General features: G+C 38.0%; 1 protein-coding gene across 1 annotated transcript in view; it reads left to right on the top strand.

Annotated features, from left to right (window-relative positions):
* asz1 (ankyrin repeat, SAM and basic leucine zipper domain containing 1) overlaps positions 1-18080 on the top strand; it is a 76360-nt gene that overhangs the window by 13161 nt on the left and 45119 nt on the right. Inside the window, exons 2-4 of the mRNA XM_072552681.1 lie at positions 2252-2414; positions 7125-7247; positions 15691-15802. Coding sequence (XP_072408782.1) covers positions 2252-2414; positions 7125-7247; positions 15691-15802 — 398 coding nt within the window. The remainder of the gene's footprint in view (positions 1-2251; positions 2415-7124; positions 7248-15690; positions 15803-18080) is intronic.

The raw sequence follows: 18080 nt of genomic DNA, 5'->3' as shown, positions 1-18080 counted from the left end.
TGGATAGTGTAAGTAGGCAAAGTATTTTCCCTGGGGTGGGGGAGTCCAGGACTAGAGGGCATAGATTTAGGGTGAGAGGGGAAAGATATAAAAGAGACTTAAGGGGCAACCTTTTCACACAGGGTGGTACATGTATGGAATGAGCTGCCAGAGGGAGTGGTGGAGACTAGTACAATTGCAGCATTTAAAAAGCATCTAGATGGGTATATGAATAGGAAGGGTTTGGAGGGATATGGGCTGGGTGCTGGCAGGTGGGACTAGATTGGGTTGCGATATCTAGTCAGCATGGACAAGTTGGACCGAAGGGTCTGTTTCCATGCTGTACATCTCTATGACTCTTAAGTCCAGAAGTTACCAAGATGTAAATCTACTCCGTCAATAGGTAATGTCTTTTCTACTCAAACAATTACTACTTCTGATAACATCCTATTCCAGTTGTATTTTGTGTAATGGAACTGGAATATAACCACCATCAATCCCATTCATTAGTACCTAGCTTCCTTGGAACTCTCTGGAAGGAAAACGAATTATTTTTCCAATAAATGACTTGTGTTACCCCTGTATCTCTTAGTGTATTTATGGATTTAGCTACATCATCTGAAGATAAAGGAATAACTTTTCCTTTCAACAAAAACCCTCTATAACTTTTATATATCTTAAATATTTCATTGTTAATAACAAAATTCACCTCTGCTTATTTGTTATAATCAGAGCTACAATCTGGTCCTTTGTGTTATCTCTTTGAGTTGCCTTCTGTGACTTATTTTGACAAACATTTTTAAGTCCCATGGATTTACCTCATAACTTTCAACGTTCCCAACTTATTGGAAAATAAACCATTTGTGGTTGGCTGACCAGTACTGGATCTCCCTTAATTGTCCAATTCAATATCCAACCAGTTACCTGTCTCTGAGATTAACCACATCTTGATGCTAAATTTCTTCAGTGTTCTTAGATCATTAATAAACCTGTATAATCTTTCCCACCTAGTTTGCAAGAGCAAATGTGAATCTTTTGTTCATTTTTTTTTAAAAGTTCAAAGTTTGGTTGTCAACTGAAACTCTCAGTTCCAAACCAAAAATGAGAAAAATAATAAAGAAAATAATGGCAGCCTCAACATAGTTCTCTGGTCTAAATGGATCAAAAGGTATGGGAAGAAAAATGGGAACAGAGTGCTCAGCTAGATGATTAGCTATGATCATGTTGAATGACAAATCTGGATTGATGGGTCGAATTGCCTACTCTTGCTCATATTCTGTTTCTGTTAACATTGCAGGATGGATAAGTAGAATCATTGATGGCAAGTGAAGGTTTAAGGTCATTTGTTTGGTAGCAAAAGTAGGTACTCTATACCTTCCTTCCTTTTTCCTTCATCCTGGCTCCATTTAATTCCATTCATTCCCCTGAAAGGAACAAAAGCAACAGAATAGAGCAGAAGGATATTGTCCTAATGCTGCACCTAAAGATGGTGCAGCTGTAAATAGTCCCTATTAGTACTGTGTAAATGTTTCAAGCTACTGCAATCTGAATACCTGCAATTAAACATGGAAATCCAGATATTTCTGCAAAGTATGCCGTGCTTCAAAGGGTGTGCTTTTGAAGTATTTGCAAGTGGAATTAATTCAAATTCACCAATTTATTAATTTCCAACAATAGTTAGAGCAAGAAGCAACAAAACATTAATTCTTGTTCATTTAAGGTTAGCTACTTACCAAGTTATCACAATTGCCATACAACCACTTTGGTTCTGAAAAGCTAATTTTACGTATGTACAGTCTCCCTCATTTTACATTTACAATATTGCAGATATTTTAATGAAAGATATGTTATTTCTTTGGAAAGTTTTCCTTTTGAAATTTGTGTTTCTCCCTTATCTCATGTGGATGCCCTAACTTTATTTTCCTTTCAGGTCAATTATTTCAATGTGACTTTAAATTCTCTACCTTTTTACTTCTTTCTTGTTTGTGAGAATTCTTCAATTAAACTAATCAGTCTGTTGCTGCCTGTCCAATTACCACAGTCACACTAAAGAATGGACTAATTTGAAAGAGATTGAGGTGGGAAATGTATGTTCCAGTGCCACCTTTTAGTCTTTGTGTATACTTTTCTTGAAGTCAGCAGCAAGCACCACACTCTAGCCTACTGCAAAATATGTTAACTGCTTTAACCATATTAAAGAAGAGCATTTACCAGTTCATTTCTGTCTACTTTACTCCTCTGTGCTTACCAGGTGTCATTCATTTTTTTTCAGGTAGTGAAGACTTCTCAAGTGAAAATCGATTCAAAGGATGAGCCTTCGTTACTCATGCTGTCAAAAAACAATAAAACTAAAAACAATGATAAAGATACAGGAACTTTGAAGGAAGCTCTGGCATCACAAAAGTTACATTTGGTCGAACAACTTCTAAATTCAGGTAAGGAAATAACAACTGCATTTTTCTACTTTGTTTTGTTTTAATGTATTGTTTCCTGCTATGCATGCTAAACTCCTGATATTGAAAGAGACCTGTTTGACTAGCACCAGGGCAAAAAAAAATCTTATTTTCCCTATCCATTGCAATCACACTGTTTGTCCCATAAACAGGAAAAGGCAGCAAAGGAGGACTGGTTGTCAAATGAGAGCACTGCCCATAAACCACAGTACCAAAACTTGAATGTTGCCTATTGTGTAATTAAAAACCATCCTTCTTCACTTTGCTGTTCAGGTTGGGTAAGGGTGAATCCCTCATTACCCAAAAGTTGTGAAGCATGCAACATATAATTATAACCTGGTTATTTTTGAAGAGGATATCTATTGTCACTCGGTAACCAGCCTGCGCAAGGAACTGCTACAAAATGAATGAATCATTACTATTGCTTGGACATTGTGTACAGACTTGTCTGATCTACTGGTTGTGGGTACAATCAAACTGGACATCGAAACAATAGAATTAATCTCTATTCAGAAAGATGATGCGATCATGCAAAGTGATCTGGGCGCAGTTGATGGAACCCTGTACTTCTTGTGACAACTTGCAATGCAGACAAATCTGAGTGGTTCCTCATGCAACTTTGAATAGCAAACTGGAAAATGTTGATGTTACCAGCTTAAATTCTAGAATAACCTTATGGCAGACGTGTGCCCATTGATCGCACGATGTTGTCGTTCCTAAATTCGAACCTGTAATCAGTAGTGTAGTTTTGGCAGTGCCTCATTGGTGAAATGGTGTTTGAAATATCAATTATGTGAAAATAAAACAAAAATGTCTCCCAATGACCCTTTGTGGCTATGGTATCCTAAGGGGTGCCCACCTGTCTCTTATCAGATCCTCTGCTCAATCTTATCTTGGCTGATCTCTGTTTAACTTCTAGCTCCACTGACTAACCTTCCATGTGAACAGTTACATTTTTTAAAGCAGATGGAGCACCGCAGTATCATCAAAATGTTGCACAAGTCACAAAGCTGTTATGGAAATCAAAACAAAGCCTGAACAAAAGGACAATTGTAGCTTTAGACTAACATTATTGATCTTCACTACCAAGTGGTCTTTCATAATCTTCACATTTTCATTTATGTGGTTTCGTCCATTTTGGCTTACACCAATAGATTTGTTTCTCAAAGGCAAGGTTGATTTTGGATTGCAAGTGGCAATAGATTTGATTATTTCCTGATTTATGGTTACTTATAGTGTTGGTCAAGGCATCATGAGTAAGAAAGCAATAGGTAAGTTATCTACTTGAGAATTCCAATATAATTTTGAATTGGTTGGATGGGATTTGTACATAGACAACTTTTACTGTTTGACACTGAACTTGAAAATCTGCAAACTAAATGTGTTCATTCAGAGAAACTCAAAAAAAGTTTTATCTTTTGCACTTTCATGGATAGGTTGTGTGTTGTGTTTTGTACCACTGCATTTTACTGCAATTGTGCAAGATAAACAATATAGGTAACCTTGTTTGGAGATTCAGAGTGATGAAATTATCTAGTGTAACAGATATTGATCTTCAGAAATGACATGGTGTGCGGTGGAAGCCCAGGTGTAAATTGGCAAGAATAAACAAAGTCTATTGTTCTCCCAGGATGTACTACGTGCACTCAGTCATGCTGTGAATCCTGGGAGCTAGAGGGCTTGCTTGTAGTTGCTAAACTTCCTAGCAAATTAGATAAATATCTGTTCAGCTCTTGAAATATAACCCAATAATATCAAATAGGCAATGGGTCTCATTTATTTTCAGGTTATGTAAATGTGAAAATAATTATAATTTTAATTATATATTGCTATTTTTGTAGTAATCAATTATTTAAGCTAAAATAGAAATATTTAAAATCCGGAATTATGTTTTCTATTTCTATCCTGTTGGACCATGACAGTTTTTCTTTATTTTTCAAATTTTTGATATGGAATTGCGAACTGAAGTTGAAAGTAAAATTTTGAACTATGAGTGGCAACCTGTCTTTAACAAACAATCTGATATTTGTTTATGGGGACTGACCTGGAAAGTTAACTGAACGTGGATTATTGTTCCAAGAGCATTGTACATATTTCCTCAGCCGAGACTTATTGTGCTCACGGACTGGCAGCTGCCTGGATGTTAAAAGGGGCAATCAGTGGGAGCCTATGCTGACCACTCAAACAAAGACAATGTTGAGAAAAAACAGAAAGGGAAACCAAGAATTGACATTTTGGCCGAGTTGCATTTGTCATGCTTTTTAGGGACAGAATGTAACCAGGGAATTTTCCACATTGCTGGGTGGATGTCTGTTTTAATTATATTGGAAAAGCTTGGCTAAGTGCTACACTTTGGGCAAAAGCTCTTTCATGAGGGCTTTTGTCCAAAATGTCGATATTCTTTCTCCTCGGATGCTGTCTGACCTGCTGTGCTTTTCCAGCACCACTCTAACCTTGACTCTAATCTGCAGTACCCACTTCTGCCTAAGTGCTACACTTGGTTGTGGCGTGCAAATCTTTCGAGTTATTGCCGGAATTTTGTCAGGCCCATAAACTTTGCAGTATCCAGTGTCTTCAGGCATTTTTGATATCAAGTGAAGTGAATCAAATTAGTTAAAGACTGCCAGCCATTATTATCTACAATATAGTTTTTCCTCTGCACAGACCCCGGAGTGCTGTGCATGGCAGAGTCTTTGCAAGTGGAAGCCAATCTGTTGCTACGCTTATCACGGTGCATGGAACCTTCTAACAGCTATGCTGTCATGTAGTTCTGAGGAAATGTTGCTAGCATGTGATAATGGTGCCCACTGAGGTCAAAATAGATCATCTGTTCAGTAATTCTGGCTGAAGATACTGCCTACTTCCCTTTTTAACTAATGCTTTGGGCTCCTGTCATTGAAGATGGGGATTTTTCTGGAGCCATTTATGACTGGATGTGATAGACTGTGATGCACAGATCTAATCTGTTGGTTGTGGATTTGCTTAGCCTGTTGGCTGTTGCTTCTGCTTTGGCATTCAGTAGGCCTGTGTTTTAGGTTCACCAGATTAACACTTTATTTTTAGCTGTTCCTGGTATTGCTGCTGACATACACTGATGCATTCCTTCATTGATCGAATGTTGGTTTCCCAGTTTGATGGTAAAGTGGACAATATACTGAGTCATGATGTTTCAGATTAGGTTGAAATTCAATTCTGCTGCTGATGGCCCACAATCCTCCATGGATGCCCAATTTGAAGTTGATAGATCTGTTCATCATCGGTTCTATTTCACAGATGGTGGTCCGACACAACACAATGAAGGGTATCTTAAAGTGACGACTGGAATTTGCCGTGTAATGAATTCATTTCCATTATCTGACAATGGGGCTTTCAGGCTACATTTGCCAGTTTTGCAAGTTAGTTAATTCAATTTTAACCACCAAAGTAGAGGCACTGATTCAAAGGTTTTCAGTGGATCATTCTAAACATTTCACGCATCACTGAAGAGTCATAAAGTATTACAGAGCAGAAACCTTTTGGTCCAACCAGTCCGTGCCGAGCATGATCCCAAACTAAACTAGTCCCACCTGCCTGCTGGTGGCCCGTATCCTTCCAAACCTTTCCTATTCAAGTAATTATCCAAATGTCTTTTAAACGCTGTAAACTTACTAACCATGCCTTCTGTACTCTTATTCAAATCATTCAGATAAATGATGAACAAAAAAGGACCCAGAACCGATCCCTGTGGATCAGTGCTGGTGACAGGTCTCCAATTCTGAAAAGCAACCCCACATCATCACTCTCTGTCTCCTGCCGTTAAGTCAAGTTAAAAGATTACAGGCAAGTTAGGAAACTCATGAGTATGAGAGGGGGAGTGAGAGATGTGACCTCCATGTTAGGAGTGCTGCTATTAACTATATTGTTGAGAAGACAGCTGAGGTATATATGCTTTTGTGAAGGGGCCTTAATGAGGAATCAGTTGCGACTGGATGGATCCCAGACGTTATGTTAAAATGTAGTTCGTTATGAAAGTAGCTAATAAATGAAATGTGATTGGTTGATTAGCCAATACTTTTTGAGGTATTAATCATCTCCAGTTGATGAAATAGCACAGCTTATGTTAAGATTTTTATTGTCAGTGGTGAATATCGTGCTCTGACAAGTAGCCAGATCTGGTGTGTTGGCTTTTGGGGAAGTTTTGAGCTTTAGCTCTCAGTTCTTAAACATTCTTATTTTTAAATTGTTTTCTATAGTAGAAATGATTAAGTTCATGTCATTGTCTTACTAATAATGCAGTTGCTTATCAATAGAGTATTTGACAAGGGAATTAAGCAGTTTTCGTTGTCTGAATGTAAACCAAATAGACATTGAAGCTCATTGCTGTTTCACATTAGCACTTCAACATACTGTACGGTTATGCCAATGATTATTGAAGTACTTAATTATTGCGAAGTTCCTGTTAAACAGAATAATACATGGTTTGTTGAGATGCATAATAACAATAAAACTTCTGTTCTGCATTGGTCTTTGCTTGCAAACTTGTAAGATATCTCTAAAAGACACATATTTAAGAAATATTTATTGGAACATAAATATTAGACATACAAGATCATTTTAGAAGCCATTCTAAATATAAACATTAGTTCTATTTGTGTATTTTTTTTGTAATAATACAATAAATTACTGTTCTAACCTTCAACGTTATTTTTACAGGCATAGATGTTGAAACACGTTTTGGTTTTGGTTGGACTCCATTGATGTATGCTGCAAGTGTTGCCAACTTTGAAATTACTCGTCTCCTTCTCAATAGAGGTGCTAATGCAAGTTTTGCAAATGGTAAAATTTTATTCTGAAAGTATCAAATCTTTTTTTTTTATTTTCCTCGCTGTGACACTGTCTCGCCTCCATCAAATCAACCAGAGGTATAAAGATAATCAACAGAAAAGATGGGAGACTGTTCAACTTACACTACCTTCAGTCCACAAGCAAAGTCACTCAGTGTGCAAATGACATGTGTTTGCACTCACTCAGAGATCAAGTTCTGGGTTACTGCCAATTCCTTACTAGCAATGGGAAAATGGGATTTCATTAAACACCTGGAAAACTAAGATCCTTTTAAACCTGCTCCCACAGCAACAACCTCCATGCCCTCCCAAGCCAATTATTAATGTGGCATTTTCCATGTCACACAGCTCTTGTGGGCCTTCCTGGGCAAGATAATCAACCTAGCGTCAGTTTTGTGATATGGATCCATAGCTATTGAAAGTGGAATCAAGTGACTTCTAAAACTTTATGATAAACTTGAGAATTGCTGAAAAAATATATATTTAGTTGAAACGTCTTGTCTTGCACTTATCAGCACATTTCACAAGAGTACCAATTCAAGGGAAAATCCAACATTTATACTGCTTGAGAGGAGATTGCTGATTGGTTGGCAGGTAGACTCTGGTAGAGGCATGGTATGGTGAATTCAACAAGTAATTGGTGATTGTTAGTTAACTGCAATGCTTTACTTAATGTTTAAACCAGGGATGTAGATCTTGATTGGTCAGGGCCCTGAGAAATTAACTAGTGAATGACTATCACCTATTTTATTGAGTTGAAAAATATACAATATGCATGCTTATTCTTTCTATCCACAGAGAATAGGGTCCCATGTATTAATATAGCTCCTTCCATAACAGCAAACATGTCACATCACAAGCCCAAGTGTCTGAAGAGTTATTCACAAATTCCCCAAACTTACAACTCGCAATATGTCACCAAGACAGGTTTAGAAATTATGCAGCATTAGATGAATGAGACCATAGAAAGTACTAAGAAGTCTAAATTAGTCTTGGAATGTATGTGTGCTAACACAGATGACTAATGCTGTTGTTGAGCTACAGTTGTAAATAATTGGACAGGAATGTTGTGTAGTGGCAATAACTGAGACTTGCCTCAAAAGTAGAGGATTAGATGTTTACTATTCCTGAGTTTACAATGTTCAGGAAACAAAAAGAAAGACAAATAGGGGTGTTTTAGCAGTTTTGATTAAGAAAAACATTATAGTGTGAGAAAAAGGATGTCCTTGAAAGACCAAGAACAAAATATGTCTGGGTGGAGATGAGAAAAAATGGACTGATTACGACATTTGATTAGATTACTTAGTGTGAAAACAGGCCCTTTGGCCGAACAAGTACACACCGACCTGCCGAAGCGCAACCCACCCAGACCCATTCTCCTACATTTACCCCTTACTTAGTATATTTCACAGTTCAAATAGTGGGAAGCAGCTAGGTAGGCAGTTTTGCCAAGAAATTATTAAAAGGTGCGCAACTAGAGAGTAATGATAATGGGAGACTTTACCTGACTCAATTTTGGATTAGTTCTGTTAAGGGCAGAGAGGGACAAAACTTCTGAAGCCTGTTCAGGAGAATTTCTTGATTAATATATTTCCTGCCTGACAAAAAAAAGTCAATCCTGGATCTCGTGGGGAATGAATGGTCTAGCGGAGCAAGAATAGCTCTGGGAGCATCTCTGGGATAATGACTAATGCTATTAAATTTACATTTATTATGAAGTATGATAAGGAGCAATCTAGAGTCACAATACTTAACTGCGTGATAAATAATTTCACCAAATTGAAGAGCAGTCTGAGTGGCAGACAGCAATGAAATGGAACAAAGGACTTCCTTGAAAGAGGATATGTTTTGAGTATAGTCTGGGTACATTCTCACAGTCAGAGGTCCCTTGGTGAAAAAGTTAGAAAATAGGATGTTGCACCACAGGTGGTTTTTAGAAAAAAGTTTGCAATTTGATAATACAAGGACTATCAAAACTGTAGGGGAGAATGAAGAAAGAAAGTGAAAGGAAAAGCTGCAAGTGGTACTAACTAAGCAATGGGTCCAAAGATCTTCCAAAGACATATTAATGGCAATAAAGGAATAGTGGGGAAAATTAAAAACCAATGCATGACTTAGATTCTAAATGACGCTTTCCTTTTTTTTGCCAAGAAAGAGGAGTTTTTAAAAGCTATGTTAACAAAGAGGTTGACAAGATATTAGATGAAATCAAAATAAAACAAGAAGCACTCAAAAAAGGATGTCAGATTAATGTGGATGAGTCACACATGCAGAAGGTGTAGATATTTTTACCAACAATCTGGGAAAAAATTAACTGTTACTTGACCGAGCCTGGACTAGTAAAGGAGAGTTGGTATCAATTTGTTAAAAGTCATAAATTAGTTACAATCACTTGATTTAGGTTTTAAATATTGTAACAGAGGCTGGATTAGGGTTCATGTGTGTGTAGACTTCAGATGTTTGATAAGTACCATAGATTAGACATCTTGGTGATATTGAAACCCATTGAGCAAAAGGGCTGGTAACAGTAATACAAAATGAGCTAAGGCAGACCTTTACAAAAGGCAGCTTGCTGGCCAGAATGTGATCCACCAAGGGTTCCAAATACAAGTGAATAGATATGGAAGGTTTTGCAAGAGGATGTTCCTCCAATCAGAGACCACTCCTCAGCATCGAACATAGAACAGTACAGCACAGTACAGGCCCTTCAGCCCACAATGTTGTGCTGAGCATTTATCTTAATCTAAGATCAACCTTAGCTATACTCCCCTCAATTTACTGCCATCCATATGCTTGTCCAGCAGTAGTTTAAATGTCCATAATGTCACTGACTCTACTATCACTGCTGTCAGTGCATTCCACGCACCCACCATTCTCTGCGCAAAGAACCTCTAACATCTCCCCTATACCTTCCCCCTGTCACCTTAAAATTATGACCCCTAGTGCCAGTCATTTCTGCCCTGGAAAAAGCGTCTGGCTATCTACTCTATCTATGCTTCTCTCACTGCCATGTACACCTCTATCAGGTCACCTATCTTTCTTCCTTCTTTCCAGTGTGAAAAGCCCTAGCTCACTCAACCTCTCTCTTCATAAGAAGCGCCCTCCAATCCAGACAGCATTCTGGTAAATCTCCTCTGCACCCTCTCTAAAGCATCTGTATCCTTCCTATAATGAGGCGACTAGAACTAGGCACAATATTCCAAGTGTGGTCCAACCAGGGTTTTATCGAGCTGCAACAAAACCTTGCAGCTCTTAAACTGCATCCCCCTGGTAACAAAAGCCAAAACACCATGCGCCTACTTAACAATCCTATCAACTTAATGGCAGCTTTGAGGGATCAATGTACTTGGACCCCAAGATCCCAATGTTCCTCCACACTCCCAAGAATCCTGTCTTTAACCCTATAATCAGCATTCAAATTTTACCTTCTAAAATGAATCACTTCACATTTATCCAGGTTGAACTCCATCTGCCACTTCTCAGCCCAGCTCTGCATCCTGTCAATGTCTTGTAACCTGCAACAGCTCTCAACACTATCTAAACACCACTGACCTTGTGTCTTCAGCAAACTTACTAACACAACCTTCCAGTTCTTCATCCAAGTCATTTATAAAAACCACAAAGAGCAGCGGCCCAAGAACAGGTCCTTCCATGACACCATTTGTGTCACCACCTCCAGGCGGAATAGTTTCCATTCATTACCACTCACTGTCTTCTTTCAGCCTGCCAATTCTGTATCCGGGCAGTCATATTTCTCTGTATCCCATACCTCCTAACTTTCTAAATGAGCCTACCATGGGGAACCTTCTCAAATACCTTACTGAAACCCATATACACCACATCCACTGCTTGACCTTTATCAGCTTGCCTCATCACATCCTCAAATAACTCAATAAGGCTTGTGAAATATGACCTGTCCCTCACAAAGCCATGCTGACTATCTTTAATCAAACTGTTTTTCCAAATAGTCATAAATCCTATCTCTCAGAACCCTTTCCAGTACTTTGCTTGCCACAGATGTAAGACTGACTGGTCTGTAATTCCCAGGAATTTCCCTATTCCCTTTCTTGAACAGAGGAACAACATTCGCCTCCCTCCAATCATCCGGTACTACTCCCGTGGAGAGTGAGGATGCAAAGATCATCGCCAGAGGCGCACAGTCTACTTCCTTGCTTCCTGTAGTAACATTGGATATATCTCATCCAGCCCTGGGGATTTATCTATCTTAATGCTTCCCAGAATTTCCAGCACATTCAGTTTCTTAATATCAATCTGTTCACACCCATTGACTTGGTCCATGGTGTTCTCACTATTAACAAGGTGACAAGAGGAGCTTCTTGTCAAGAGGAAGAAAGAAGTTTACTTAAGGTCGAGGAAGCCAGGTTCTGGCACAGTTTTACAGGATTACAGGGTAGCTAGCAGTCTTTAAATGGACTGAGGAGAGCTAGGAGGGAACATGAAAAAGCCTTGGCAGGAAGGATTACGGAAAACCCAAAGGTGTTCTACACTTATATGAGGAATAAGAGAAGGATCAGAGAGAGTGGAAGTAACTTGTGCCTGGAGTTTGAAAGTTAGAGGAGGTCCTAAATGAGTTTTTGCTTCAGTAATCGCTAGAGAGAGGGACCTTGCAAGTAAAGTCTGGGTGGGAAGCTGTTTGCTGAGTCAGTGGAGACTTGTTGGGCCGAGTGGCTTATTTCCACACTCTATTCTGTGGAAAAAGGTATCAGTCTGCATGAGGACTGTTGTCAAATGGCACAATAGGCCTTCTGAAGGAACACACTTTGTGTTCTGAAGATTCACACGGGAGTCAATGTTAACTTTTTTTTTCTCTCAGCACAGATGCTATAAGATTTCTCCAGCATTCATTTGTTTGTATGAGAGAGGAGAGTGTGTATATGTGAATGAAGGAGACAATATTGGAGGCAATGAATGGGCAAGTTTGTGTTTCAAGCCAAAGAATGTTTCTGGGTATGTTTGGGTTAGGGAGGGGAGGGGGAGGGGATCAAAGGGAGGGGTGTGGGTGTGGATAGAAGGGAGATTGACTGACTGTGTGCATGCATGTGGCCAAGGACAAGGTTGGGAGTTTGTGGGCATATGAATGATGGAACAAAAAAGGCAGACAAACAGGCACCCTTCCCTTCCCAACCCTCTTCCTGAAAAGCCTTATCACAAAACTGGCAGAAAGAGGAAAATAACTTGGTCTGAAAGGTAGCCTACTCCCAACCTTCATTTTTGTATAAATTCCACCAAAGTTCACACAGCGTTTCTGTCATCAGAAGCAAGCACAAGACCAATGTTCGTTAAATTCAACTTAGTTAGTTGCCAGTCCTTAACGTTTTCTATATGATCTGAACTTAATGCCTTGTGTGTTTCTCTCTGCTTTCAATAAAGATGACAAAAAAAAAGCTTTGACGTAGATCTTCTGCTTGGTGCTGCTTTGATAGTCATTTTTATGAAATGCTCACCAATTTATGTTATACATTTATTGTTTCTTGCTTGAAGTTCAGGCTTACCATTGTACAAAACTACATAATTCTGAAATTTGCTCACACCCTCCTCTCACATTCCCCAGCGTCCCCCCTCCCGCCAAAAAAAAATTCTATTTGCTTTCCAAACTATGTGCTGACTTGCTGTACCTAAAAGTAAAACTCATGTAATTCATGTATTGGGACAGCCAGATACCTGCATCTGAGCATCACAATTTCTTACCATTTCAATCATGTGCTTTTTTAATCTTCCTGCCAAAATAGGTTATTTCACATTTTCCCACATTATACTCCATTTGCCAGATCTTGCCTATTCACATAACCTTTGTAGCTTCCTTATGCCTTCTTCACAACTTATCTTCCTATGTATCTTTGTGATATGAACAAAGTTAGCAACCATACCTTTGGTCCCTTCATCCAAGTCAGTTATGTAAATTATAAAAAGTTGAGGAGCAAGCACTAATCCTGCTTGTTACATTATGCTGAATGGAAAATAATGCATTTCTGATAACCGACTTTCCTATTAACTAGCCACTTTTCTGTCGGTGGCAATATATTATCCACTACGCCATAAACTTCATTTTTCTCAATAACCTACACCTTCAGAAACGTCCTCGGCTATTCACTTTATCTATGCCCCTTGTGATTTTACAAACCACCTAAGGTCACCCTGAAATGAGCTGTCAGAGGATGTGGTAGAGTTTGGTACAAGTGCAACATTTAAAAGACATTTGGACAGGTACATGGATAGGAAATATTTAGAGGGATATGGGCCAAATGCAGGAAAATGGGACCAGATCAGTTTTTGAAACCTGGGCAGTATGGGCCAGTTGGGCTGTTTCTGTGCTGTATGATTCTGACTCTATATCCTTTGATGTTCTACCTTATCAATGCCTTCTGAAAATTCAGGGATAGTACATTGATATATTACTTCCTCAGAGAAATCCAATAAACTTGAAATAATTTCCCTTTTTGCAAAATCATGTTGACTCTGTCTGTCTGATAACCTTGAATTAAATGACCTGATATAATAACTCTTCAAAATAAATGTTACCATCTTCTCTGTGGCAGATGTTAAGCTGTAGTGTCCTGCATTCTGTCCTCCCTACTCCTTTTGAATAAAGGAGTTAACATTCATTTTCCATTCTAACGGAACTTTCTCCAAATCTGCAGAATTTTGGAAAATTAAAACTAATACTATAATTATCTCACTAGCCACTTCTTAAGATCCTAGGAGGAAATCCAGGACTCGAGGATTTAGCTGCTTGTAGCCCAATTTGTTTAGTCCTGGTGATAGTTTTTTAGAGTTCTTTCCTCCTTTTATTTGTAGCTAGTTTGATCATGCTCAGTATATCCTTTACATTTGAGGACAGATGAATAATACTTCAAGTTGCCTGCCATCTCCTTATTTTCCATAACTGACTCCCCAGACACACTTTCTCTAGAACCAACATTCACTTGGTTAAGTCTTCTCCTTTTTAAAAATTGGCATCTGTTTTTATATTTCTAGTTAGCTTTTCCTAGCTTGGCTGGAATACGCTGCCTAGGAGGGTAGTTGAAGAGGGAAACCCCAACCTTTTCAAGTGTTCATCCAAATATATTTTAAATGTTGTAACATTCAAGGCTGTAGGCCAAGTGCTGGAAAGTAGGTGTAATGTAGATGGGTTATTAGATTTTTGAATGCTGCAAATAAGATCAGCGCTGCTTGTAGCTTTGTGAAAGAACTCCTTCTGTCCCCTTATTCACTGAAGAAAGGACCTTCTGTACCTTCATCATATTGTAATTCAGTTTTCTATTATTTTGTGAGTCAATATTGGCCATTTCTGAAGATTTAGAGACTGAATTTTTGCAGGGTTGAAAAGTAATTTTGAGAATAGCTTTTTAATACTTTTTGATGTAAAATTCTGTTAGAAATAAAATTATGCATATGGAGCTATCGTAAGATCTCAAAGTTGAATATTTTTCAGGACTTCAGTTATTATCAACTGTAAACCATGACATTAGGAGGAGGTGGGCCAAAGTTGCTACAAGCATGAAACAAAACCAAGACAGACTGGAAAGAAAAATCCAGACCAAAAAGCCACAAACTGTTGCCTATTTAATTTTATGAATGGCTATGACGTAGGTTCATCTAAAATCTCAGATTCACTTTGTTCCATTGTATATTTTTTCACTTGTAACTTCTACGTTTCAAATTGACCACATCTGTGAATACAAGTGGCCTGGGTTAAGACATTCATTCATACAATTTGTAGTTACTGAGCTGCAGAACATTGCATGTAGTGAACAGATGGTTAAGAGTATGTTCAGGAGGGTAATTGGTGCTTGAGGCTGTGAAAGGAAGCAATTATTGTGCATACGTCAAAATTCCAACAAAGTTCCTTTAAATACGTGAAAATTGGGCACAGTTATTTTATGTTCTGCAAATATGGCCAAGTATTTATGTGGAACTTTGATTTGTGTTTTATTGTGAACTGAAAGCAGTGATACAGTGAAAGAATATTATGTATTTGCTACATAAAAGAACAAACCATTTTATGACCTTGTTCTTTTAATATTTTTGAATCAAATTAAACTTAAAATGGTTTTAATAGTTTTAATTTATAAAGAAACTTTTATCACTGATATTGTACATAACTTTGATTGTAATCTTTACTCATTGAATCACTTCACTTCATCTTACTTAAAATATTTAATTTTATGACGCATCCATATCACACTTAAGCAATAAAAATGCAGGTTATATATTTTGCTTTTAGACTGAAAATTAATTACTGACTTGGAATGGTGCGAGCAATAAGTTAAACCAACTTAATTTTCCACTACATAGTTAATCTTCACATTTGCATCAAACGTTTCACAATATTCCTTTCCCTCTTTGTTTCGTATTTTTATATCCAATCTAAGTATTTTCCCTTTTTGACGTAATACTTTTCTTAAATTCTGTAGATCAATATACAGTGTTGATGGCTGCCTGTGCTAGTAATGAACCAGAAGAAAAAGTGGTCAAGTGTATAGAGTTGCTGTTGTCCAGAAATGCAAATCCAAATACTTTCAGCAGGTATAAATGTTTACTATAAATCCATAAACTGCCTTGAGAAAGGGGATCACAGAAATATTCAATCTTGCTCATAAGGTTCCTATTCTGCTTTAATCACAACTGTGCACTGTTGGCAAAGGTCTAGAAGTAAATCTCCCAATGATTCCAGCAGAGAGATTTGAGATGATGGAAACTGAAAAAATAATTGTGTACAATCTTGATTTGTACACGTACTATCTATAATTCTACTATTTGCAAAATGTTTCATAACTATAATCTTAAGGTGGCTTGGTAATTGCAGCAACTAAACATTCAAATTTCATTTCCACTTCAAGATCTTAATGTTTACCAACATTTCACTTTGACAGTGAATTTCAGAAAGTTTTCTGGGAGCCTTCCCGGTCTAGAATGTTGACCAGGGAATACCATTCAGAGATTCCATTGGAGATAAGTAGGTAGACATTCATAGATTTCTGGTCAAAGCTACAGTGCACATGCAGGGTAATCCTGTTTGATGAGGAGTAAGAACAAGATAGAAATAGTCTATAATGTGTAAGAGTTTTTAAAACCATTGTTTGAAATCAATGATACTATGAAAGTCCTACAAATTTATTTGTTGCTAGGAATGAGTATTAAGGCTGTTATACTGTGGAATCATTACCCTTTGTGTTGTGACCCCAAAACTTGTTGTTGTATAATCTTGTTCATACATCTCTGCACAGCACAGAGTTTATCCATCATGATTCTGTATGTTCATTCTTGATTTAGCATCTGCAATTCTGCTGTTAAGTAGATATTTATCATGCTTCTTTTAAAGGAGTCAGTGGACTGAGCCTACTGTTGGCTTGTATTTTATGGGAGTTAAAGTTCTTTCAGTTTCTAATTTTAAAGTTTGCTCATTTTGCACCTGCTTAAATATTCTCAGAACTTTCAGAAACCAGCTTCGTTAAAGACCTCCTGCGCAATGCCTTAACTACATGCCTCCCTTTTTACAAAACCAATTTAGCTTTCTAAAATGATTACAGGCGATAAGGTTTCTTGAGAAGCAATAGCTAGCTTTCAAATTTGTTTTAGAGATGGTGTTTGTATATCTTTTCTTTCATCCTCATTTTGGAGCATTTGCACTATGGACTTCCATTGGTCCATTGTAATGGGCAAAATATTGTAGTGGGTTGCCAGTGCCTTCTACAGGGTGACTAACCAGGAAACTCTACTCTACTACCTAGCATCCAGTGACTTCATAAAACTGGCTGTGTTATGAATGAACATTCCATGACAAGCAAATTCTGGCATGGAATTCAAATCCAGAGCTCCTGCCTCAAAGATTAGGATGCCACTTCTACGCCTCATGATCTTTTCAAAATATTATACTAACAAAAACATTCCTTTATATTTGCAAAGCTCACGGAGGACCTCTGGTGGTAGAAATATTTAGTACATCATAGAATTTGATAGACTTCAATCTTTTTTATTCAATTCGGACATCACTAGCTAGCCAGCGCTTATTGCCTATTCCAAGCGCCCTTGAGGAGGTGGTCTACTGCCTCCTTGAGCTGCTGCAGTCCCTGTGCCACAATGCCATCAGAGAGAGAATTCCAGGATTTTGACCCAGCGAGTGTGAAGGAATGGTAATATATTTCTGATTTGGGATGGTGAGTAACTTGGAGGGAAACTTGCTGGTGGTGGTCTTCCCATGTACCTGCTGCCATTGTCCTTCTGCATGGAAGTGGTTGTACATTTGGAAGGTGCTGTCTGACAATCTTTGGTGAATTTCTGCAATGCATCTTGTAGGTAGTACATACTACTGCTACTGAGCGTCAATGGTGGAGGGAGTGAATGCTTATAGATGTGATGCTAATCAAGCAGGCTGCTTTGTCCTGAATGTGGCTTTGATGTCAAAGGCTGTCAATCCTACCATACCTGAATCTTCAAAACTGTTTTCTCCTCTATTCAGTGTTCCACATGAACAAAGGTTTGTGTAGCATTTGATTCGATACATTCAGGAACATTGGAACCAGTCATGTGCTGTAGTCCCATTATCACTAGTTGATTTGTTAATCAAACCTTGAGAGAACTATTTGAGTGCCATCTTTGGATAAAAGCAAAATACTATTGGAAGTCTGAAATAATAATGAAGTACTGGAGAAATTCAGATCTAGCAGCATCTGAGGCAAGAGGTACAGAATTAACATTTTTGAGTCTGACATGATGCCTTTTGTCTCTCCACAGATGCTATCAGACATGCTGAGTTTCTGTAGCACTTTGTTTTTGTTATATATAACACACTTTAGGGCAAATT

Source organism: Chiloscyllium punctatum, chromosome 32, assembly GCF_047496795.1.
Source record: "Chiloscyllium punctatum isolate Juve2018m chromosome 32, sChiPun1.3, whole genome shotgun sequence".
NCBI classification, from domain to species: domain Eukaryota; kingdom Metazoa; phylum Chordata; class Chondrichthyes; order Orectolobiformes; family Hemiscylliidae; genus Chiloscyllium; species Chiloscyllium punctatum.
This window is presented reverse-complemented; position numbering and strand designations above follow the sequence as displayed.